Source organism: Borostomias antarcticus (assembly GCF_949987555.1).
Source record: "Borostomias antarcticus genome assembly, chromosome: 13".
Lineage (NCBI taxonomy): Eukaryota > Metazoa > Chordata > Actinopteri > Stomiiformes > Stomiidae > Borostomias > Borostomias antarcticus.
Window position 1 is genome coordinate 12,083,636 of NC_140246.1, and position 26,662 is coordinate 12,110,297.

General features: G+C 48.6%; 1 protein-coding gene across 1 annotated transcript; it reads right to left on the minus strand.

Moving 5' to 3' along the window:
* Positions 1-997: 997 nt before the first annotated feature.
* Positions 998-22,526, minus strand: mdfic (MyoD family inhibitor domain containing; the record flags this gene model as incomplete). The annotated part of the gene is made up of 4 exons (XM_084447774.1): positions 998-1,245; positions 6,055-6,261; positions 20,372-20,488; positions 22,433-22,526. 4 exons carry the CDS (start codon positions 22,524-22,526, stop codon positions 998-1,000), a joined length of 666 nt encoding a protein of 221 aa, XP_084303900.1.
* Between the last annotated feature and the right edge of the window lie 4,136 nt (positions 22,527-26,662).

A 26,662-nucleotide genomic window follows, 5' to 3' on the forward strand; every position in this document is an offset into this window, starting at 1 on the left:
CAGTAACAGTTCGATATTGATGAGCCCAAACATAACATGTTAGGGCTATATTACACATTCATGAGAAATGGTCACTTAATACAACAACAATCTATCTAAATATAACACATTGTTTATGAATGCATAGTGAATCACTGGCAAAGGCCTTGCAGTACAGTTATTGTTAGATATTCATAGAAGAAAACAAATGAGTATAATGTTAGATTCTCTCAAATATTTTACAGTGTCATACAGTACTGACAAAATTATACTAAATCTATTTTTACAAAGTTCAAGGAATCAACTATGCTACAATAATACAATTGCAAAAGCATAAAGGTATTCAGTTTTTGGTTTAGTATATGTGATTTACATATTGGTAGTGAAAAAAAGACATACTGTATTCCTGAAATGGTAAGAGATGAATTCATTATTAAGGCATCGGTGGAAATACTTTTAAAGCATTGACTAACATAAACATAAACAACAACATAACACTTTAATGGCTGAATTACTCAGGTAACATGTTTATAGTTGCGTTATACTGTGCGATGTTAGCGATTATGCTCGCTAATTAACAAGTCTTTAGGCCTCAGCTGGGCCGTCGTGAGGTGGAAGACTAGCACGAGAGAATGGATCGCCCTGTCTTTGATCCCCCATCAAATACATCCCCTAACACACACACACACACACACACTCACACACACACACACACACACACACACACACACACACACACACACACAGACAGACAGACAGACAGACAGACAGACAGAGACACAGAGACACACACACACACACACACACACACACACACACACACACACACACAGTCTCCCTCACAGCCAGTCAAACCAAAACCAATCCACACTCTTCCTCTCTCCATGTCTGTGCTGGTCAATGAACATGGCAGCAATGGCCCCAACTTCCCCTGTCCGACCGACCCCGACCCCGGCTCCAGCTCCAGTCCGGACCCCCCCCCCCCCCCACCTCCTCCTCCTCCCGGCGAGGGGCCTTCTTATGTGGGGAAGCAGATGCCGCAGCACTCCATGCAGATCTCCAGGCAGTCGGAGGACTCGCAGCAGGCGTCCATGATGCCGCAGTCCATGTCGCAGGGGCAGTTGCAGTCGTCCCCCATGTCGTCGCTGCAGCAGCAGCAGCAGGCCTCCGGGGTGCAGGTTCCGCACGAGGCCTGGGCCACCACCATGTTGCACAGTGTCAGGAACTCGCAGAACAGGCAGTTCAGGATGCAGTGGACACAGCAGTCTAGGGGGGTGGGGGGCCAGGGGAGAATGTGGAAGAGGGGAGGGGTAAATAAACGGGCGGCAAAGACACCAAAACAGAACCACGGTTCTCTGAGAGACCGCCCCGGCGCCAGCCAGCTGGACGTCGGGGAGAGAGATCGTCTCCTCGGGCCGACTCCCGCTGATCTTTCACTGGAAGTTAGCGGAGTGCGTTCATGCGTCCGAGTGCGCGCGTGTGTGTAATGTACGTGCCCCCGTAGAGGTGCGCGTTGGCGTGCCCGGCAGGGGGGGGGAGGCGGCGGGCAGGGAGCCCGCTGAGCGGGCGGGGCAGCTAGAGGAGAATCAGGGGAAATTCAAAGGACCCAACAACCACTTTAAGGTTTGATTAGCCGCCGGTTGAATAATTGGGGCATTATCATGGAAACGTGGCCGGCTTGATCACATAAAGCTGATTAGCAAAAGTCCGAGATTTTTCTCTCCGGCAAATTGCCGGCCGCTAATGCCGCTGATTAACGTCCCAACTCCCCGTGGCTCCTCCCCCAGGGCCAGGGAGCGGAGGGGGACAAATCACAGCGTTGTTCAAGACCCCACGGAGACCCCCGCCCCCCCCACCCCCCCGCCTCGCCAAAACAAGATGCAGCTCGGCTCTATTGTTCGTCTCGCAGGTCCGCATCGTCGCTCGTACGAGAAGGACCGGTCGGCCGGTCGGTCCGAGGATCGCTGGAAATCCCCCCCGCCCGGAAAAGATGCGCCAAAAATACATATAATGATACAGGAAGCGGTGTACGCGCGTTTCGGGTCCGGGGGCGCGAACGAGCCTGTCGGCAGGCAGCCGGACCGAGAGAGAGACAATGGTGAACAGAGATACGACTTTTGGATCTGCCCCACCCCCCTGGACCTGGAGGGGCTGGTATGGAAAGGCCTCGCGACCTCACACTGAGAGCCGAGAGCCGTTCCCCCCCCCCCCCCCCCCAACCCCCCGGCTTTGGAGTGCTGCACACATGTGGAGACGGATGCAGGAACGCAGGGGGCATTTGCATGGCTTTCATCAGACCATCTCAGGTGGTCAGAGAGAGAGAGAGACACAGAGAGAGAGAGAGAAAGAGAGAGAGGCCTGTTCTGATTGGGGTTCGGGGGAAGGAGGGGGGTCGGAGGGGGGGGGGGGGGGGGGAGAGGATGGCGAAGAGGGCTTTAGACGGCTGGATCCTCATGTTTGATTAATCAAAGAAAGAGGGTTTTTCGTGTTTTTTTCCCCCTTCTTTTTTCCTCTCTCCTCCACCCGAGAGCTCGGCTCGCGCTGACCAGCGGGAGATACGCGCGGCGCAGTGGACGGACGGCCAGACATGAAACGAAGAAGAGAGTGTGTCCGCCAGAAGTTTGAGCGCATCTGATTATCTCCATCTCGGCGCAGCTGAGGGAGCGGGCTGACGGGGAGGCGCCAGAGGAAAACACTCCGTGTTTCCAAAACTCATGCTCTTCTATCTGAATAAGGGATTTAAAAAAAAAACACAAAAAAAACTTTCATTTGAAATGCTTTATCTACAGTGTGCACAGCGGCTCTCATGTGTTGATGTAACAAAACAAACTGCTGCGGAGTAGCGGGGCCTGGCGCGTTCGCAAACCCGCGCGGCACACCGGCGCTTGCTCCTTCTGCGGCTAAATGCGTGACCTTTGCCAAGTTCACTGAGCTTTGAAGGAGCCGCGCTGTGGGCTAATCAGCTATTAGACTGGTACACTGTGAACACGATACAAACACAGTACAAGGCAATAAGCATCTGGCCATCTTAGCTATTCCCTTGGATGTATAATTTATCAGCACCGATTAGTATGAAACAGACAGAGAGAGGGAGAGAGAGAGAGAGAGAGGGAGAGAGAGGGAGTGTGTGAGACAGAAATAAGGGGTTCAAGTATACAAGACAAGCTGGACAACATATCTCCTCAAAGCAGGAAATGGGGAATAAAAGAGTCGCAAATTGCCATCACCTCAATGAGGGAGCGAGAGAGAGAGAGAGAGAGAGAGAGAGAGAGAGAGCGTTCGTGTCTGATGTCAGGGACTGAGAGGGCCGGGTGGAGGCGAGGAGAGGAGACGGCGCTCGGAGGAAATAAGCAGAGACATCTGGAAAACTCCAACGGCCCGACATCAAACAGAGGGAGCAGCACGACACGAAACAAGCTGGTCCAGCCAGTTATAGCAAAACATTCAAACTGAGAAGGAGATGAGAGAGAGAAGGAGAGAGAGAGACAGAGAGAGAGAGAGAGAGAGAGAGGAGGGTGTGTTTACTGGAGGGCCTTAGTACTGGTAGAGACTTGGCTCGGACACACACAAACAGCGCAGAAGAGAGACAAGAGAGAGAGGGAAATAGAGAGAGGCCAACCCCATGCAGCACAAAGCATGCCAGCCTTCCCAGCATGACCAGGGGCAGAGAGAGAGAGAGAGACAAAGGCCCAATCCCAATACTCCCCCTTAGCCCTAGCCCCTAGTTTTGGAGTGCCCTCGACGAGGTAGTGGCCCTTCAGAACGGAGCCACAAGGGGAAAGGGGTTGAAATCTTTAGCTAATAAATGGGACAACACTCGCTACGTCTTCAATCGGAATTTTATTAGTTGATTTTCCGTGGAGTCCCTGGGATGTTACAGTATGATTACTATTATTAAAGTGACACATCTGACCAAATTCCAGGACAAAACAAGACAGATTAATCACTTGTACAGCCAGGAAGCATGTTTACACATCGGCTGTTAACGTTAGTCCTGCCCATAGAAATGCACTGATATTAGATGAGCAGGGAAGAGCAGAAAAAGGCTAGCCTACTGGAATATTTTTCGGACTTCATACACTCGACTTGGAATCAACTGTCACTCAAAAACCGTTGTTTACACAAAGTTCTATTGATTAGATTAGATTCAACATTGCACCATAGCCTACAAGTAACTTACTGGAACATCAAAACGCAATGAAATGCGTTTTTTTTCTGAAATGTGTGTCATAACGATCCAATGACATGTTCCTTTGCATCTACATTAAATTAAGATTTTCCAAGGATTTTTACATTTTTGAATGATTATTTGCAAAGATATTGGGCTTTTACCCCATGGTTTTTCACGGCACCGGCAGCTATGTTTCATATCACTGCCTCGGTTCGCAAAGCATTGTGTGAGTTTTCATCTACCCCTCGGTTTCAAGTCAGCATCTGAAAACGCTCGTTTTGGGGGGCTGTTTGAACGTCCACTAGCCCTCGATATGCCCCCTAGCCCTTGAAGCTAAAAGGAATGGGACACACTACCCTACGCGTGAACGCGCAAAATGTAGGGGTAGGGCCAAGGGCTAGGGCTAAGGGGGGGTATTGGGATTGGGCCAAAGAGAGAGGAGCATTCAGCAGCATCGCCAGCCCAGTCCAAACAGGCCCTAAAGAGGCTCTTTGGAAGAGCTCTGAGGTGGCAATTGATTACATAATAATAACAACAACAACAACAACAACAACAAGAACAACAACGTGTAATCACAGAATCCTTTGATCCACCAGGCAGTAGAAACCAGCCTCCTCCCTATCACAGCTTCCTCTCAGACAGAGACATGCGTGTGCCAGGAATGCCGGCAGCGCCGCCACACAATCCCCTGAGCTAAGGCCAGCTTCACTCCTCCTGCAGCGTTACCCTGCCTGTTTAGAAGCTCATTTCACAGGCAAACAGATTATGTTAATCCATGTAAACATTAAAACACAACAGCTTGGCTGTTTTCCAGAGGGACATAAGTACTTGAGAGAGAGAGAGAGAGAGAGAGAGAGAGAGAGAGAGAGAGAACATATTGATTCAGAGCACAAGTCTACAAATAACCAACACAAAAGGCATAATGAGACAGACGTATTGAGCGGCTGTTATTCTTCTGGTTGTGTTTTTTTTCTTCCTTTGCCAATTAAGACGTAAGAGCCGGACGGACGCCTGTGGAGGACGCGACGCCTGTGGAGCTCCCCGGAGGACGCTGTCCTCTCCGCTCACTGGGAACTTTCTATTTATCTATCGCTTGTTAGCCTGTTCACTGAACTCCGTTGCATATGTCAACTAAACTCTGCGGAATACAGTAACAGCTCTCCCGTCTCTGTTGTCAATCCTGTAGGAATATGCGGCGGTGCACTAGTAACGTTATCGCCACAAGGCCTCGGTCCTGACCGGTGTCAAATATGACGGAGACAAAGCAGGGGAAGGTACGGGAGAAGACACGCAGGCAAACCCATAGGCAGACAGACTGGCAGACACACACACACACAAGCACACGCAGGCACAGCAGGTGCATCGAGCAGACAGGAAGCATAGAAGGGGAGAGCTGATGAGAGGAAAGGTGTGATTCGCAGACAGCAATTAATGAGGGACACGGCGGCGGCTCGCGGGGAAAGGCGGGAGGCGAGACGGCGAGACGGCGAGGGGTTTCCGGGCCGGAGGCGGAGTCGACGGCGGGCCGGCGCCCCAGGGGGGCCCCCTCGGCCTTGTTAGCAGGTCACACCTAGCTGACCGATGTTAACAGGACACCGATCAGGTTCATTACGCTCCTCGCCTTGGCCTCACACTTGACAAGGTGACGACGGTTCCCGCTCGGTCGCTAGCGCCCGCCACGCGTTTTTGACGGAGGACGTGAGGCCGCAGGAGCGGGCTGAGGGTGGACTTAATGAGTTCTAACGACGAGCGTGGCAGCCATTATTAAAAGGAGGACACTGGGGGAAGGGGGGGGGGACTACCGGCGCAAAGCGACTTTGACTGGGAAACATTGGCACCGACAAGGCTGACAAAGTCTAGAGAGAGCGTGTGTGTATGTGTGTGTGTGTGTGTGTGTGGCTCACCCTCTGGAAGGCTCCCGGGTTTGTGCGAGCCCGTTGAGCTGGCCTTGCTCCGCCGGCTGCTGTCGCTGTTGACCGAGAGGCTGGACCTCAGCTTCCGCTGCATCTTCTGGGACACGGGCGACGGCTGCTTCCTGCCCTGCGGCTCCGCCCCGCACGTGCACGCCAGGGGCGCCACCCCCGCCGCCGCGCGGGATCCCGTGGCCGTTGCTCAGCGCCGGGGCGCCGCGGAGACCGTGCTGTTGTTGGTCGCCGGCGGCGGAGGCGGGGGGGCGGGAGGAGGAGGCGTCGCCCTCGCCGATCTGCCCCTCCCCCGGCTGGGGCTGCGCCTGAGGTTGGGCTGGGGAGGGAGGAGGAGAAGTTATTTATAAAATGTCACTCTCTCTCTCTCCCCCCCCTCTCTCTCTCTCTCACACTCTTTCTCTCTCCCCCCCTCTCTCTCTCTCTCTCTTTCTCTCTCCCCCCCTCTCTCTCACTATCTTTCTCTCTCTTTTCCTCTCTCTCTCCCTCTTTCTCTCTCTCTCTCTCTCTCTCTCAGCTGGAACCATGTTTGATTGAGAACATTCTTCCTGTGTGATTTAACGGTTGGGGTCTCATGATCAGCGAGGGGTGATGTTTAGAGTTTCCATGGCGCAGACAGTTTCTTATGATTTGTGGCTGTGAAAAGTGAGGCATAAGCAAACTTTAGTGGAGGTAAAGATTCCGGGCGAGTTCCAATTCCAATGATGAGCGAGAGAAGTGACGGGGGGAGAGAGAGAGAGAGACACAGAGAGAGAGAGAGAGAGAGAGAGAGAGAGAGAGAGAATGAGAGAGGAGAGAACGGTTTGACGGTACAGAGGTGGCATGTTCAGGGGGAAGGGCTTCTGCACATTCAGCCCTTCTGGGACTCCTCCGCATCTCTTTCTCTCCGTCTCATCCCTCGCTCTTCCATCTCTCCCTCACCTCCCGTCACCATCAGAGAGGCGTCGCCGTGACTGACTGAGCCGCCTGTGAATTATTCATCCATCCTTTTGGTGCGCTGTACTTTCTGGCAACCTCTATTTTCACATCCCTCTTACTTTTTACCAACTCTGCATTTCGCCCTGACGTAGGTGGGCCCTACAAGTGGCGAAGACGCCTGACCGTAATCCCAGACAAGTTTAGAGAGTACGGCACAAAAAAAGGCTTGATGTGTCGAGAATTACTACCTGCGCTCCGAAGTGTTGAAGTAGAGAAGTGGATGCAAACAGCAAACTGATTATGATACTGCTTTCTTTCTCTCTCTCTCTCTCTCTCTCTCTCTCTCTCTCTCTCTCTCCGTTTCCCCATCTTTCTCTCTCTCTTTCTCTCTCTGTCTCCCCATCTCTCTCTCTCTCTCTCTCTCCCCATCTCTCTCTCTCTCTCTCTCTGTCTCCTCATCTCTCTCTCTCTCTCTCTGTCTCCCCATCTCTCTCTTTCTCTCTCTGTCTCACCATCTCTCTCTCTCTCTCTCTCTCTCTCTCTCTCTCCCCATCTCTCTCTCTCTCTCTGTCTCCTCGTCTCCCCATCTCTCTCTCTCGCCTTCTGTCAGCTCACCAACAAGTGCAATTACAGTTAACAAGAGAGGGGAAACCGGACCTGTTGCTTTTTAACAGCTCATCACCCAGGGAGAAGGCTGAGGAGAATGCAGATGTGAAACAACACAATTAAATACGAGAGCCCGCCGCCTTCTCCCCTCGGCGAGGTCTGCCTCATAAACAAACACAGACACAGGAGGGACCAGGATCTACGCAATTGGAATTAGACAACTGGGCTTGACCGGGGAAAATTAATTATGCCGTGATTTTAAGTCCAGGTTTGCCCACGGGGCGCTTGTATGACACTGCGGGATGGGCTAAGGATGGCTAACAAGGAGGCTCATTCAAGGATACGTGATGTTGCTTCGCGTCCGGACCTGTCAAGGCGGCCCTCGTTATGCCTGGGAGTTAAGCCGCGCGCTTGATGATGTGGCCTCGTGCTGACCACACAAGCACAGCACGCTACTGTACAACAAGCAGCCAATCGTGAAGAGGTGACAGTACAGGCCTGGATTGTGAATTCAAAACGCATACCGCGGCTGTCTGTCTCTCACTGTCTCACTATTGAAATATTCATAGCCATTATCCTATTCAGTTCAATACTCTACTCTTAATTGAATTTCTGAATACAAAAACATGTGTAATACAGTCACTAATACAGTACACAACCCTATAGTGTACATGCACTACCCATCATTTGGCATAGTAGCCCAGCCTGTCCTCTCTAAGGACTCACTCGAGGTCAGACGTGAACACGTCAGGGGTCGCTCTCAGACAAGCAGGCCTGAAACGCTCCGAGGGCGAGCAGCTCTGCCTTCCGGGCGAGCCAAAGCTCTCAATTTCACCGCGTCTAAATACTGGCTGTTACGGAAACCGCCGTGCGGAGCCCTGGACGCGCGTTAAAGCGGCGGTTCAGCCTTACCGGCGTGGCGCCGAGCCCCAGAGCAGCGCCGGTGGCGGCCGGGGAACCGCCCACAGCCCGGGGAAAGAACAGGTTCCTCTCTCTCTCTCTCTGTGTGGGTCTCTCTCTCTCTCTGTGTGGGTCTCTCTCTCTCTGTGTGGGTCTCTCTCTCTCTCTGTGTGGGTCTCTCTCTCTCTCTGTGTGGGTCTCTCTCTCTCTCTCTGTGTGGGTCTCTCTCTCTCTCTGTGTGGGTCTTTATTTTTATCCTCAGCGAGACACACAGGGGACTGTAATGAATGAAGGAACAGGAGTAATATTCATAATCATTGATCCTGGTAATGACGGCTCTGTCAGAGATGACACTGACTGAACTACGCAGAACCACGACAGCTGGGATGAAATGCACTAGGAGAGATCCACAGTAGCTCCTATTAGCTATACTAGACGCATCACAGCTAGATAGTTCTAGGTGTGGAACATTTCTACATCAGCCAGTATAGCCTACAGTTGCATAAGTGAATCCGAGGGGGTTAGATTGAGTTTGTGACCAAATAGTGTGAGGTAGAACGGTAACTTTACAATGTACAATCTACAGCTTTCCAAAGCTCTGGATCAGAGCGGGATCAGTGAAAACATCGAGTCGATTGACGACGGTACGCCCTGCAGGGCCGCGATACAATATAGATGCACCGCTGTGTGCCTCGCCCTCGGACTAGGAAACATATCCCGAATCAAATATGAACAACTCCCACAAGTTTAAAATAATCATAAGCTATTAAAATTGAACAGTTGTGTGGTTTACCGCCAAGGCGTGTACCAGCGGGGCCTAGGTAGGCGCCGCGCTCCCGGAGACGCCAGCTGCGCACGAGCTGACAGGCTGCATTAAAACGCCGTGTTTGGGCGCGAGCGAAAACACACCGCCTCAAATTGGACTTCTAACCGCCCTATTTCTTGCGCATCAACAACTGTTGAGGGTGTACATTTGTAGTTGAATAAAACATGGTATCTCTCTGCACAGGCTGTCAGCCTCGTCACTGGGGGGAGCTGGGTAAAGGGGGGGGGGGGAGTGCAGAGCCTCCAGACTGTCTAAGCAGACTACCCAATTTGGTCCCCGCCCCCCGCCCCCTCCCATAGCTGACAGCCTCAAATATCTGGGGAGCATTTTTAAAAGGCCAGTGTTTGATGGATTCACAAAGAACACACAAATATAATTGCCATTTGTCACCGAGTCTTCAGTGGCTGTGCCACACAGGGACGGAGCGCCGGCGCGTCTGGAGAGAGTCTGGAGAGCACGGGCCGCTGCGCCACCGCGCTCGGTATGTAAAACTGTGTATCAACACCTTCACTTTCGTCACGGAAAATAGGTCCTGCAGGAGGGAACTCAAAATTGTACCCCAAAGACATGAGGGATGGGAGGTAGCCTACATCACCCGTGAACAAACACACACGTCTGCGCACGCATGCACACACACACACACGCACGCGCGTGCAAGCACGCAGGCGCACGCACGCACACACACACACACACACACATACACACACAGACCTACAGTACCAGGAAGGAATATGTATGAACGTCAACTGAAACAGAGCTGCATAAACAAGAATTCTAAAATAGTCGAGCACCGAAAATATAACAGAGAGGTCAAACAGGTCATCTTGAAGATTCTAATTTGCACATTACTACTCAGGGAGTCAGAGGTAAGGCAAGGAGCTCAGAGAACAACTAGAGCAGTGTGTTTCTATAAAGCTCAGCCCTTTTTAATATTAATGCTCCTGGAGAGAAAGAGAGAGAGAGAGAGAGAGAGAAAGAGAAAAAAAATAAGTAAGAGAGGAGGGCTGTGTTTGCCTAAGCCCACAAATGTACTGTAAAAAAAACTGTATGGAGCACAGTTAGTCAAATGTCACATCATGTCAGCCAGCTAAACACACCACTCCTCCTGTAGTCCTCTACTAATAATCCTCATTACACACTGCATGGAGTTGTGGGGAGAGAGAGAGAGAGAGAGAGAGAGAGAGAGAGAGAGAGAGAGAGAGAGAGAGAGAGAGAGGGAAAGAAAGAAAGAAAGAAAGAAAGAAAGAAAGAAAGAAAGAAAGAAAGAAAGAAAGAAAGAAAGAAAGAAAGAAAGAAAGAAAGAAAGAAAGAAAGAAAGAGAGTGCATTTTAAAGGTAAAATACATCTCGTTTTCAACCAAAGCCACATACAAGAAGAGTTCAACACGAGAGGGAGCACAGCCGTGTCTATTAACCACAGTAAAGCACGACCTCATTGTGTTTTTTTTTCTTTTATACAACAGCACTGCACTGTTAAAAAAAAGAAGAAGATGGGTTTGTGGTGTTCAACTTTGCTAAATAGCGTTGCTTCTTTGCTATAGGCAACTTAACGCAGCTGACAGCGTTTACAGAGTGAAACCTTTACTGGTGATTTGCCCATTGGTAAATTGTGGTTATTGGCACGGGTCCGAATGCGTCTTGCCAATCAGAATGCGCGGTCGGAACTAGCTGTTGTATATTAAAGCGATATGGCACGAGAACCTGTGGTATATCATATATATTGTCACGGCGAGGGCGTAGCCACAACACAAAGCTGAGTGCCGTCACTATTTTGTGTGAGCAGTGTGCTGATTAAGCTAGCAACGTAGGCTACGTTAGAAAATATGAGACACTAATGTTATCAAACTATACAAAACAAAAACATGTGCATTAGCTAGCTACAAATATTTACAATAATGTGTCATTCCTTGTTATATACGTTCATTTGGATGCTGCGGTTGAAGTTGCAGTTATTAAAGTAGGGTAGCTGTTGACGCTGACACTCATTTCATTTCAAACATTTATTTATACTCGTGAAACACTGAGGTTTCCCTCATTTACAGTTACCAGATGACGAGTTACCACAGAGACACAAATCACGCTTTGGTGGTCTTCATCCGCTTCAATGGGGAGATTTTGTGCTCCTCTTTTGCCAGAATGTAACCCCAGCCCAACGTTTCATATTTGGTATTGGATATGGTATTGGTATTGGATAGTTACAATGTTGCTGTTAACAGCCACGCACTGACATTTAAACGAGGTATGAGCATTCTATTTAGCCGTAAGTATACCTTCGATATTCCATGGATGGATGGATGGAGTGTACCTTCGATATTGTCATGGCTGAACGAGGTCTCAGCCAATCAGCGTCCATGCTCGAATCAACCCATTTTATAATATCCTTTAACCAGCTTATGGCTATGAAATTACTATTCTGCTAACTTGCCGGGTATTTGTTTGTCGCTGTCGCTCATATCATAAACATGTACATTTCATGCTCGGCTGTCCCTGTACCTGCCTGATTGAAATGCTAATTTGTAAATGTGCAGTGACCTAGCCAGGGCTCCCCTCCGTCCCTCAGAAGCCTGGGGGGTGGTTTCCCCTCCCAACAAACATCCATGTGGGATATATTTTCTCATTAGAAATTACATATATCTCCGTGGTCGTATTTATAGAAGCAAAACCAGGGGAATTATGCTGAGGAGAGAGGAGAGAAAATATGGCACAATGAATGAATGCTATTACAAAGGGCTCTGATTGAAATGTTCCTTCGGCGTATCAAAGCTCGTTTAGCATCTGACCTTCCGACTGTGGGACAAGGACTTTTCTTTATTGTGGTGGAGGACAGGTTTGAAGGGACAGCGCAAAGCTGGAGATATCATTTAGAGTATCATGTTGTGGTCAAACCCAAGTCGTGATCATTTCATCTGCAACAATGAGCCAATTAAAATCGCTATATTACAGAACAGGAAAAAATATAGATGAGGGTTTGATAATATCATGTTAATAGAGTGTTGGTCAGAGAGGGAGCATGTCTCCTCTGTCTATGAGGTGGACAAAGCTGAGTGGTTCAGTGTTTAAAACTGCTACAACTTGTCTCCCCACGGTCCCTGGTTCGATTCCTTGCCACCCTTGCCCTGCCAATCCCATATCTCTGAAGGTAGGGTGCAATTCCATTCTCCTTTCAGAAGATTCACATGCAGAAATGTAGCTTGTTTCATTAGAACCGAGAAAAGTGACACTCTTGATATGGCACTTAATGCTAATGTCAGATCAGTCATGGCTAGCGTTGTAAGCCCCCCCCCACCACACACACACACACACACACACACACACACGTCTATTTATCTAGGCCTGCTGATGAAGGGACATCTAGGTCTGTTGAACTAAATTAGTTCCTCTGATAGGAGAGCATATCAACCAGGGTGACATGCTGGGTGACAGACCTGTTTCAACTCTATTAGCTCAATTTCTCCTCCTCCTCCTCCTCCTCCTCCTCTCTTCTTCTCCTCATTACAGCATTTCAATAGAAGGGCACATTCAAACTAGCATGTCTTACTCCATTTCAAGTCCTCCTTTTCTCTCTTTCCTTGGCGCCAGTGCGATGAGTAGAGAGTCAGTATTGTTCAGCTGTTTTTTTGTCACGAAACACTTTTAATGCTCAGTGACAATCATTCAAATTTGGGTCTTCAAATGGAACCTGCAGAGACGCTCTAACACAACGTTTAATATCCCCCCCCCCCCCATCTCTCTCTCAATAACAATGACAGGGAAAGTGGGGCACCAGGGATTTACTCATTTCAAATTTAGTAATTTCGCTGCTGATTGAGGGGGAAAAAATAACCCCCTCGGACCATGTTCTGCTTAATTACATTTTACAGTGGAGAAGACAACTTGAAAGACAAGAGCTTGATTTGACGACCTGAGCCTCTCAGTGCTCTCATGGGAGGTGTGGGCTATCATCAATTATCCTTCGATTTCAAAACGGAACGTTTTGCCAGATTAATATATGTCTGACTCCCATCTAAATCATTAAAACACCCAATGAGATGCCATTTTCTCTTAAATGAATCACATTTGAGGACACATTCACATTGTGTGTGTGTGCGTGTGTGTGTGTGTGTGAGAGAGAGAGAGAGCCCCCAAAGCCTTGCCATTGAAGCCTCTCCTTGCCCCTTCTCTGTTGCTGCTAATTTGAGTGATACTAATGTAGCATAACGCAGGAGATCAAGAGAACCCGGAGCCTTGAAACCTGGCTGCCGTGACTGACACTAAACGCCCCTCCCGTCTTCCCCCTCCCTCCTCAGACGAACACGGCGGCGTCTCTCTGCGCAGCGCCTCATCAAATCCCTCCTCCGCCGCCGCTGCGTTTCCCTCCGAGAGGAGCGCCGCCAAACGCAAAGTTATCTTGGGCGGCGGCGGCGGAGTAAAAGCACATCTTGCACAGATTGAGGCTTTACACAGCCAGCCACCGCATTTTTGTAGAAAGATCAATTATGACATGACTCAGAGCAGGCCTGGGGGAGCAGCCAAACTCTCTCTGCCTATACTGCTCCACCCTCTCCCTGAGTGACGACTCCAAACAACAACGCAGGAACAGAAGTACGACAGGGGGGGGGGAGTTGGAGGGGAGCGGGACAGAGACGGAGGAGGAGAGGGGGAGGAGTAGGAGGAGGAGCAGGCGGTATTTTCAGGTTCAGTTACATCGATGACTCACATATTCCACCGATTCCTCCGCACATACACATACGCATACACATGCACAGGTCTACTGTCAGGGTCGGCTCTAGACTTTTGGAGGCCCTAGGCAGAATTTTCTGTGGCGGCCCCCTTTTGAAAGAAACCCTTCCCACCATCAAGCAAAAAAGACTGAGGTGCCATCATTCCATCGTCATGCAACGTTAGGCCATCACTTTAGGCTATCGTCAGCGGCAATGACGCACATGAGTATCGCATTCAGTGGGGCCCTCAGCCAATCAGATCAATATATTGCTGGGGGGAGGGAGCTCCCAGAAATCTGGGTCTATGATCACTGGCACGTACTGTATCCAATGAGAAAGTTAACACTTTTGACGCTGGAGGCCCTAGGCATTTGCCTACTCTGCCTATAGGAGACACCGGCCCTGCCTGCTGTACACACCACAGCAGTGTGTACCCCATCAAATCAACAACACAACCACCTAAACCAAAAAGATGGGTCCAGACTAGTCTATATGGACGAGTAGCCTATAGGTCTGGATCAGAGATCAGGGACAGCCAGTCTATCAACTCACCCCCAGACCTGGTTCCTTTATTTGCTCGGTATCAATCTCAGCATTAACCCCCGGCTAATGGGACAGCTGTGGGTCAGCGCGCGCCGTCCCCGTGCTGCCAATCAGCGGCTAAGCTGGGGGGGATCGGGGCTAAGGGACAGGGGCTCTCCTCCGCCTCGGAGAGGCTTTTTAACCGGGAGACGGCCGTATCGATCTGAGCTCCTCTGGCTCGGAGGAGGCGCGGGGGCGGCTGTGTCTGAGAGGAGTCTGGCCCGGGTCTCCGGTCACCCTCTAGTGATCAGAGGAGCTGGCTGAATGACCTAACGGGGAGGCGCTGAACCTGCAAACACACAGAGGGCAGGAGGGGAGGGAGGCGACATCACCAGAGATCTCTGTAATAGAAAAGGGCTTTAACCTTAATGTAGGAGCCAAACCCCTGTTAGAGGGGCTCTAATCCCCCCGCCCCCACCTCCGCCACCTCCGCCACCACCATCCCTACCCTCCACTCATGCACTGCTCTCATTTGAAGTGGCTAATGTTTTTTCTGCTGGCTCCTCAAGACACCACTAACAACACACAGGCACACACACACACAGGCACACACACACACAGGCACACACTTCTACCACAAGCACCAGCCCTGTGGTGTGTCCTTGGTTATGATGATGGAGTAGCAGTGCTGGAGTCACTCAGGGGTCCTGGAGACAAGGTAGCTGTTGATACTGAAGCCGTTACCTGCTCTGTCCCTCTCGAAGGTGACCGATCAGCTAAGGTTCAGATCTTAGAAGGTCGCTACAGTATGTTTAGTTCAGATCTTAGAAGGTCGCTATGCTTACACCGTCATATTCCACTTATGTAAAAACAGCAGCTGCTAAACTCAGTGGAACTGCAAAACAATGACTAGCAACTATACAGGAAAGCATGTAGACCCGTAAGTACCGTTAGACGTCAACTTCCTGTGAAGTGCTAGCGAAACTTGTCGTTGATTTACATAGACTAGTTAAGCAACTTCTCCTCCTCCTACACGGTAAAAAAACATAATTATATGTTTCTTCCTCCTCAGTCAACATCCTCATGTGGCCTGTGTCTGAATCACTGCAATGATATCCAATAGCGGCACTCGCATACAGGGAGGTGTGGATATCTAATCACACCCGCTGAAGTGTTTAGAATCTCTTTCTCAAAAATACCACAATGAAAAGGCTTGTCGGCACTTCTGGAAATACTAATTACGATGCTTGAAATGTCCAATATGAAATCTATCTGCAGCGGCAAGACAATGAGGAAATAATTACAACTCAGGTAGAACTACAATGGCCATTTTAATCAACCCCTGTGCCAGCATTTCACCCTATTTATACCGGTTTTGATTCCGTGACCCCACCGGTAAGCAATCACTTCAGAATGACTGCTGGGTTTTTAACAGGCGTTTACCTCAGACGGCTCAGTGTCAGATGAGACTAGGGATTACTGTAAAGATTTAAATCTTGCGTGACGACAACAATCACGCTGTTCTTTTCTCAAAAAATGAACATCCCAAGGTACTGCCTGCTCAATTTGGAATGCGGAATTTGAAATTTGGTGTGAAAGTTGAGTGTGTGAAAGTTGAGTCTTAAAATGCCAATGCAAACAAACTACTGAAATGGCACATTTAGACTATTCATAATCAGCATTCCAATAACAATTATACTGTATACACACACACATAAAGTGAGCGTAACAGTGTGTGATTGTGCATAACACTAATTGATGCTTAATCAAGACAGTATCATTAGCAGGAGGCTCTTGTGTGATGCCCATCCATTAAACAACCCATGTGCCTTCTGAAGTGTGGGACAGTAAAATCCACTTCCTAAAGGTCACTCCCCCCAGCCTGGTAATAACCTTGACGGCTCTGAATAAAACACCCAATCAGAGCTACACACAAAGGCCAGCCTAATGTCTTTCTCTCCACGGCGACAGACATGTCATTTGACCTTCCTCCGTCACTTCAGAATTCCCTGAGATAAAAAGGCGGAAATCTGGTCTTAGGCACAGAGGTATTCTTTATCCACGAGAGCACTTAAAACTATTTGACAATCTGGTGAATAATGTGATGATTAAACACCTGGAACTGGTGTTAGGTCTTGGCAATTTATTCTGGGCTGGGCTGGTGAAGGCAAAGCTCTGGGTGGAGAAGATATCAAACGCCTAAGACCCACAAACGTCTCTAAGGCCTGCCTGCCCCGTGAGATGATCACACACACACACACACACACACACACACACACACACACACACACACACACACACACACACACACACACACACACACACACACACCCCAGGACAGTCACACTCTAACAGAACCCGACCACAGGCCTTTATGCTAGAGGTCAGCATGTCTCTCATACTGCTACATATTGGTGTCAAAAGCCAGAAATACAGTAAATCCTAGATAACTGTTCCATGTTGACATACAGTCAAGTACAGTGATTAGTTCAGTAACAGCTGTGATTAGTTCAGTAACAGCTCAGTGCTACAATCTTATCCATATGTAGCAACACTGTAACTGCTCTAGTAACAGCATTGCGTTAGCTTACTGTTAGCTGCACGTGTTCCATTGTTGTCTAATCACAAAGTTCAACAATAAGTTATTACTTCTGTGGTGTATAGGGCCTGTTCTGTTCAGATCAGCAGAACAAGTACATAAGTATACAACCATTCAGAAAACAGGCAGACGGAGCCAACTACAGTAGATATGGTCAGTCAGATGACATCCTGCTGGCTTCCTGTTTCTCTGTTGCGACGTCTTCCCTACTCGCAATGTGATTGGCTGAATCTCCCCCAACCAATCCAGTCCCTTCTTACGGCTCAGGATATAAATACAGTATATGATATCATTTAACTAAAGAGGCATTTGTTCCATATGCAAAAAAAACCCATCCTGGTACTCATCACAATATCACACACTTCTATCCTTATTTGAAGTGACTTAGAACACGCTGAATCCACTCAATCATCCCTCACACATTCCCAAAACCGTTTCTGCAGGGGACCACATCAGCTGTGGTATTAAACTGTCTTTCCCAGATCCTCCACACACACACACACACACACACACACACACACACACACACACATACACATACACATACATACACATACACATACACATATACACATACACATACACATACACATACACATACACATACACACACACCTGCCAGAGAGTGACCTCCGAGTCTGACTATGTCTAAGTCTACGGCGTCCGGTAACTTCTCTAAGTGCCCAGGGAAAGCAAACAACCTAGAAACAGAAAAAATAAAATAAACAAAATAAACAATCGCCGCGTCAAACAGAAACAAGATCCTGTTTAGCGGACAACGCACCTCCATGGGTGCAAGCGGCCAGTGGCTATCGTCTTGTTCGACTCGACACCTCTCTCTTTCTTTCTCCCTCTTCCCCCCTCTCTCTCTCTCTCTCTCCCACTCCAGGGCAGCAAAACTAACAAGGTTAAGAGAAGAGCAGAGAGTCTAGTTCCTCTGTTCTGACTGTCCAGATCTTTCGTTTCTTCCTGGACAGTAACCTCACACCGAACCAGGCCTGCCGTAGCCAAAGACATGAAGTTGAGCTGCTGAACGTCTCCTACAGCACCGGGCCCAGCAGCTGCAGTAGAAGGCAGGTGGCGAAGGCAGCAGTGTAACTCAGAAAGAAATGTCACTGTGGCCCGGTTGTCAAGCAGTTCAGCGTAGACCAGGTCGTTTCTATTATTTCAAGTACCATCGGGGCATGCTGTGGAAATACGGTGTGACTGCTTCTTTCCACTCGACAACAAATGGTGAGAACTTTCCGATCAAACCGGTGTTGTGTTATTTCCAGAGAGATAGGAGAATCCAGTGGGAGGGTTCTCCTATCATTTATTGTGTTTTTTCGGTCATTAAGACAAATAAACATCTTCAGCACAATGTTAGACTTGGGAGGGTTATACTCAAATTAAGGTCAGCTACTATCATAGTCTATGAGTGCTTAACACGTTCTTTGGGTCTCAATTATTACCCTGCACATAAGGCAATGTAGCTACTAGCTATCTTAGAAACCCATGTATAGTATAGTATAGTATAGGGCTGGGTTTAAAAAATCGATTCATCGATTCAGAATCGATTCATGGATCCCAGAATCAATCTTTTATTTAATGAATGAATGAATAAATGAAGGAATGAATAGTTAATTCATTCATTCAATGATTCATTCATTCATTTTTGGAAATCAGTATCGATACCCAGCCCTAGCATTGATGTGTTGCATAACTTGGCAGTCATGTAATTAAGGGTGTTTTCAAACCTATTTTTCGTTCCGATTCAAGGGGAATCGGAACAAAATTGATACAATGTTGCAACTATCCTTAGTTCCAGTTTGTGTTCACACGGCAGAATACCCAATTTTGACTGATCTCAGTTCTGAACTCGTTCATCATGGGTAGGTTATGGTACTTTTGGGTGTAGGCCTACATACTGTAGCCTACATGCAAAATACAGATTTGTTGTAACAGGGGCAGGAACCTATGTGCGGTTTCGGTAGGAAAATAATATGTGACGGACGCGGATCTATTTTCGAATGGCGAATAAAACCTACATAAGTATAAGTGCGTATTATGCAGTGTGCAGAAATCTAGCCCTTCTCAGTCCCGTTGTCACATTCCACTCGCTCATGCCAGACAAGTCCTTTGCTGGTCCATTCACTTTGCCGTCAAAATAAATCGGTGTCGGCCTAGTTAGGAGAGGCGCTCATTATTTACAAGTGACAGTAGTGAGTCCTTATGTAGGCTACGGCAATATTTGGGATAGCGTAGGAGTTGGTTTCCGGCTAGCTTTCGTTTTGAGGGCCAGATGCTTTCAGACCACAACTGAATCGTAAGGGAGAACGCTTGAATCGAGACGAGACCACCCTCTCCAGGTGGGAAACCAGACCACCCTCTCCAGGTGGGCTCGTCGCGGTTGGTTTGGTGCGGAACCGGTCAGTTTCTATGTTCACACATGCCAAAATGAATCGTAATACAAGGGAAAGGCGATCAATTTCGGAATAAAACCCCTGGTGTGAAAACACCCTAAGGTTCCAGCAAAAAAAGAAAAACATTTTTAGTAACACTAACCGAATCGATATTGAATCGAATTGAAACGTTATAATCGATTCTGAACCTTGTGAATCGGAATCGATTCGTGAAATTTGAATCGATACCCAGCCCTAGTATAGTATAGTATAGTATAGGCAAGAGAGATAGTGGTGAACGTAGCAACATGGTGGAGAAGCTGGCTGATCAGAGGGCCTCTGGAGACAGGGCCAAATCACAACAGGATTTCCCCTGTCCCACTACACAGGCCTGAGGCTTGGAGGGGGAACAAGACACAGGCGGGCCAAGAGCTGGTCATTACCCTAGCATGAGACCCTGCCAGACACCGCCAGACTCCGGTGTTATCAGAGCGCTATCTCGGTACGTTTCCTCTGGAAAAAGTGAGGGCGAGACTGAGCTTGAGGGTGCACATGAGACCCTGTTATAACGTAACGTCATATGTACCAATGTGATTATGCCTGTTCAGTACAGCCCACTAGGACAAGACAGAGCAAAGACAAGACAGCAATGGCAACAGGTGAGCTAACTGGCTCTACTTCTCTCCTTATACGGAGCTGTCTACCCGCCTGGTCAGCTGTTTCCTAACATGCGAAGGAGAGTAGCAGTTGCTACAGTTTGACAAAAACAGTTTGAAATGGATATAAGCGAAACAAACAGCAGGATTTCCTGTTGTCCACCCACAGATTTCCTATGATGTGATACTCACTTCTTACAGGGTCGCAGCCGCTCTCTCCCGTCACGTGACCTTGTTCAGAGCACTGCCCCCTGGGAGATGAAGTTCTAGATGATTGTGTAGTTCCTGATGATTCACTGTCACATGCATCTGTGATCAAACAAACAAAACCAAACATGAGCACAAACTAAACAAACTTACCACCAAAATACTTAGGGTATCACTTAAAGGATGGGGTAATAGCGGAGAGAGAGAGAGAGAGAGAGATCATGTATTTTTGATCTGTTAATTGTTTCAAAGTTCCCCCATTAAGAGTTTAGCTGATCCAGATCAGGTGCACAATGTCTCTTCCTCTCTCCAAGCCAGATGTACAGCAGGCCACCTGAGCGCTCGGGGTCGACACCCCCGCCTCCGTGGATAAGCTCTGAGGGACGGGGGAGAGGGGCCAGAGAGGGCGCCCCGCTATCGGCAGATAAAACACCGTCCTCTGGCCGAAGCGCAGCGAGGAGGAGCGGTTCAGGTGAACCCGGCACCAGAGTTCTGGATCCAATTTTCTCTCCCTGTGCTGCGGCTCCCGGCTGCGCGTTACTTGCCAAGGGTTTTACTGCCAGCATTCATCTCCATGGGAAAAAATATGCGGCCGAGAACCTGCGGTGGTACGTGGACGGACAGGAGAGGAACTCGCATAATTCCAAGAGGAACCTCTTTACAAAGACACTCTAGCCCTGTCACGAAGCGGCTTTGTTTGATAAACACCACTTCAGCACTGTCTTTCGTCACTGACGTCACATGACTCAAAGACCCATGACGAGACTGCATGCTGCAGATATAGTTCCTGGTTGAGGCTGCTGTGTGTCGAGTATCGCTGATATGCTAGAGCCTGTTTGGCGGTTGCTGTGTGTTACTGTAGAGCCTGTTTGCTGTTGCTGTGTCGTGAGTATTGCTGCTATGTTGTGCTGGTAACCACGTGCCCTGGTTTCTTGTTGGAAGGTTCTCGGAAATGAAACGTGAAGAATGACTGAGCAAAGCACAACAAATGTCTTTTTCCTCAGCTGGGGGAAGGTGATGTATTTGTTGCTTTGCTGGGTCATGCTCTCTGTTTTGTAAGCAATGATAGACGAGGGAGTGGAAAGGACAGCGCACATAGTGGCTCTAGATAGATGTGGAACAATCCCGGCCTGGGGCTGAGATATGGACAATCTTTAGTCCTGGCGTGACTCCCGAGATCGATGCGCACTTACAGCACGGAGTAGCACCAGGGTGTGTGTGTGTGTGTGTGTGTGTGTGTGTGTGTGTGTGTGTGTGTGTGTGTGTGTGAGTGCCTGTGATCTATCTCAGTATTTAGTGATCACAGTTTGAAATAAATTGGTCTATTCTCAGAACACACCGAGTCCCTTGAGAGAGAGGATATCCAGTTTGAACTGAGCTGGCTTTGAAAAGGTCCAGCAGTGAAAATCCATTCTCCACCAGCACAGGGGCTGTGATTGCTTACTTCATCCTACTTTGCTATGTCTGACAGTGCTGTAATGATGCAGGGGTATAAATAGGTTGCTTAACGCTTCGCTGACTGGTTTCAAAACAGAATGAAAAAAAAAAAATGGGGCCAAGCTTATTCTACATGTGATAATCTTACGGCCGACTGGACAGTTAATTAAAAACTATAATTGGCTGTGCTTCCTGCTAATAGTCACCAGGGCGTTGCTTCAATCTTTATTGGGAAATAATGAAAACATTATCATGCCTAATGCTGAAGCCTAGATACTGATGTCTGCCTAAACCACATGAACATAATTTAAGGGAAATTAGTTTACAGGTTGTCATTATTGTCCTGTGTGTACAAAATTAATGCTGACAAGCACGCAAACAACGTTATGCTTTTTTTGATGAGTCATTTTCCATTTTGACTGTATAGTGTTTGTTCTCTGTGACTCATGGTCAAATACCAGCAACATAAATGAAGTCATCTGAAGGAGTACCGTAAATAAACACAAAGTAGTTATGGGTGACAAAAATAAAAGTCTATATCCCACACTCTCATAGTCAGATAGGGAGGGTATCTCTGGTGTTACAGAGATGGGTAGTATCGTGTCTTACCGTGAGAGTTTGAGAGAAGATGACTGGTCTCCTGCTGGTGGTCGGTCCTGGGCAAAGCAGGCCCTTCCGGAGGCAGGACGGTCTCCGTGGACATGAGACTGTCCTCTTGGCAGAGACAAACGGCAGAAAAGATTCTCCTTTTCCTCACCCCTCAACTCTGTCAAAATAAAACGTCCTATGAGTAAAGAAATTGCAATGAAGCAGCTATTACACAAGAAACCAATTCCCATGAGAACCGCCTGCTTCACAGAGAAGAAAGTGACGTCAATCTGCAGTGTGTCGTTAAAACTTCGTGGAAATTTTCCCTCTGCCTTTATATAAACTGTGGAAAGCCATGATGGGTTATTCAACTTGTCGGTTTACATAACATAGGTTTGGTATGTTTCTTATCAACCCACAACGGATAGTTGTGTAAACAAGCATTACATGTTGATAAGTATCCTAGCCTACTTACCTTACTTTCAAACATGACAACCCTGCCTCAAATTTGAATTATTCCCATCCTTCCTTCACTGCGAAACGCCCTCCCGTTGGAAAACACGCTGGACGCAATTGGAAACAATGTAAAAAGTTGCCAAAAAGTTGCCAAACAAAAGCAGTCTACCGTTAATCCAGATGTTGACGCGCGGGGCAAAATGTATCAACAACTTTTGTGCAGTCTTCGACGCGCTGCTACAGCGGTTTGCAGAAGTTGGTTGGGAAACATTCACATCATATCCGGATTCCTGAAGCCACTCGCACCCGCGCATTCAAGCCTTCCACCTCCCAGCTGCACAGCGGACAGCGCGGTGCATGTGTGCGTTGGTGGTGCAGACACTTGTGCGGAATTTCAAGGTAAAAGTGTCCAGAATAGTTGAAAAGGGATGGACGGCTTTGCACGATTTGACATGATTGTTCAATCAATCAATCAACTTTTATTATGCAGACTCATGGTCCATTACAAAACACATACAACAAAAATTCATTGTGATAATAATCTATTCCCGTGTTACACATGCGATCTGTATCTGATGTATATTTAGTTTAAAGCTTCAGTTGATTCTAATCATATGCTACTGTAGTTATGTGGCGTTTGTGTCCTAGGTTAGTGATTACCTGCTATTCTCCCTCTATAGAATAAAGTCTTACACTATTGCCAAGTTCAACATCCATTAGAAACTATTGTTATTGACTTTATATGAAGGGCAATGCCACGTGCAGTCGTTGTATTGGGCTCCCATGCAGCCAAGAGAGTCAGCACTGTTAGTGCAGTCTCTTGCTGATTGCTATCATACCCTGAACCCTATTGGTAGCACATAACTGAGATTTAAGCCCAGTAACATGAGGGAACAGTGGGTGATTGATGTGAAATATGCCCTCCCTCATTGACTGCCTGAACTCCATTTTCTGGTCCTAATGCAGAAATCACTCCAGGTCTCCGGCATAATGATTTACGATGAATCTGTGTCAATGTTGAACTCGGCAAACCCCACGTAATCCATCTTAGAGATACACCCACCTAGCGCCGGTGTGGATGCAGTACACCCCCCCCCCACACCTCTCTATATCTCCCTCTCTTTCTCCCCCTCTCTCTCTCTCCCTCTCTCTCTCTACCTCTCTCTCACCCTCCGTTTCTAAGTGTTGAATCCATTACAGGGCTGATCTGTAATCACACAGGGCCCCTGTGCGCTGCAGATGGTAATTACCTGGATCCAGGTCCTCCCTGACTCCCTTCCCAGCTAAGAGCCCAGAACTCCTGCCAACATGATGCTAAGCAGATACCTGTACGCTCAGCAACTTATACGGTTATTCCATAGACGGTTATACTGTTGTAAAGAGATGCGGCCAAGATTGCGGTAAAGTAATAGCCTCCCCCGGCTTCGTCATAGTCATTGTAGTCGTCTGAGATTGAACCCGAGCAAACCACACACTGTTTCTCCCTCCAACGGTGTTTACAGTATTATGCCGGAGTCAAGGCTTCTCTGCCCCACGGGAATTGAAATCTTCACACTTTTTTGACTGCGTTGTGAAATCTCTTCCCCCCCCTTGTTTCTTCACATAACGACACCGCCACTGACAAACATTATCTGGTGTGTGATCATGTGTGTAGCCCACCACCCACCCCAGTCAAAAGTGGAGCCGGCTGTGTACACAGAGGGCCCCTCACCCAGCGTGTCAGCGCACTGTCAGCGTGCGCCGTCAGCGCCGCTCCCGCTACAGTCACATCTCGGAAGACAGAGGGGGACGTCTCTCTGTTGACTTCGTGCGTTTGTTTGGCAGCCTGCCTGATTGCTGCAGTGCGGCGGCGCCAGAGCTTTGTCAGCCTAATCCCGCTCCCCCGGCCGAGACTCTGAGGGATCCCCGCGAACACGCGGAGAGAGGGGGGGGTCACGGAACAGTGCAGGGTCAGGACCGGGCCAGCGGTTACACAGTCTGTCATGAACACTGAGAGCTGGACAACAGCCCGGACAGTTCGAAGCCAACTGACAACGGACGTTTTATTTAGAACATCAGACGTTTCGAAAACCGGAGCTTTCAAGATCAACAAATGCAGGATGAGATGGATTTTCTAGAACTGTAGCACTGGGTCTCTGCTGTTGTATCTGATCCGGGCACAATGCCACAAAACTGATAGAAGACTAGACTGGTACAAAACAAACACTCTCAACAGCAGGACTGTTTTTATGAGTGAGTTCCCATGACTCTTAAGAACAAACTTCTCAAAGAAGGGAGAGAGGGATGGAAAAGACAGGATAGGGGCCATATTGTGGCTCTATAATGTAGATGTCTCTATCTCTGGCCCATTCAGGCCACTGATTAAGGAATGATAATGTGATGTGTTGGTCAGACAGTGCCCAGGTCTCAAGAATGACTGATTGTAGACTTAAGAAAGAAACCAGCCCTCCTCCTCCCCATCATCCTGGGCACCACTATCTCCCGGGACCTCAAATGGGAACTAAACACCAGCTCCCTTGTGAAGAAGGCACAGCAGAGGATGTACTTCCTGAGGCAGCTGAAGAAATTCAGACTACCAAAGAAAATGATGTTACTCTTCTACACCTCCATCATTGAGTCCATCCTCACCTCCTCCATCACCATCTGGTACTCCACCACTACAGCCAAGGACAGGGTCAGACTGCAGCGCATCATCCGATCCGCCGAGGTGATCGGCTGGAACCTGCCCTCACTCCTGGTCCAACCTGCCCTCCCTACTGGTCCAACCTGCCCTCACTCCTGGTCCAACCTGCCCTCCCTCCTGGTCCAACCTGCCCTCCCTACTGGTCCTGAAGCGGGCCAGGAAGATTGAGCCCGACCCTTCCCGGCACGGCCATAATCTCTTTGTGCCACTCCCCTCAGGCAGGAGGCTACAGTCCTTCAGGACCACGTCTGCACGCCACAGAGGCAGCTTCTTCCCCACGGCCATCAGCCTCTTCAACAAGGCTTGTGTCCCCCTCTGACCCCCCCCCCACACCCCCCCCCCCCCCGCCCCACCCCACCATGGACCCCACCACCATTGAGAGCCCCTGTCGATAGACACTTGCACATGACCTGAATGTATTGTATAGGACGCACCGCACTCACATATCACGCCGCACACAGACACATACACAAATGTAGTTTCTAGATTATTTTGTGTCTCTGCAGTCCTCTGTTTTTGTTTGTTTGTTTTTGTACCCGGGCAGCGCCCCGGGCTTATGTAACAGTTGGTTGGCACATTATAAATAAAAATAACATAACATAACACACACTGACACACACATTACACTGCATGCCCACTATATATACACTGGCCGCACTTTTTTTTGTATATTGTTCTTTTTCTTAGCTTATCATTTTTTGCACTAGCATTTTGTACTACTTTGCTCTTTGCACTGTCCTGTCTCGTCCCTGCACCCTGTCCAATGCTGTCTCCGTGTTATGCACCACAACCGAAAGCAAATTCCTAGTACGTTGAAAAACATGGCATGCATGGCAATAAACCAATTCTGATTGTGATTCTGATTACAGGTTAGGCGCTGAAGACAGCTGAGCTTAGGAACATGGGGATGGGTCTGAGAGAGCCCCAGGAATAGGCCATTGAACAGGCCCTGCTAGCCCAGGGGACACCATGCAGAGTTAACCATCTGTCCCCAGCAATGCCATTTGTTGAAAGCACTTCCTGGAGCCCGGTTATGGGATCTGATTGGTGGGAAAACGTTTGACACAGGATAAGGCAGCAGAATAGAAAACTGGCAATTAGTCCTAATGGTC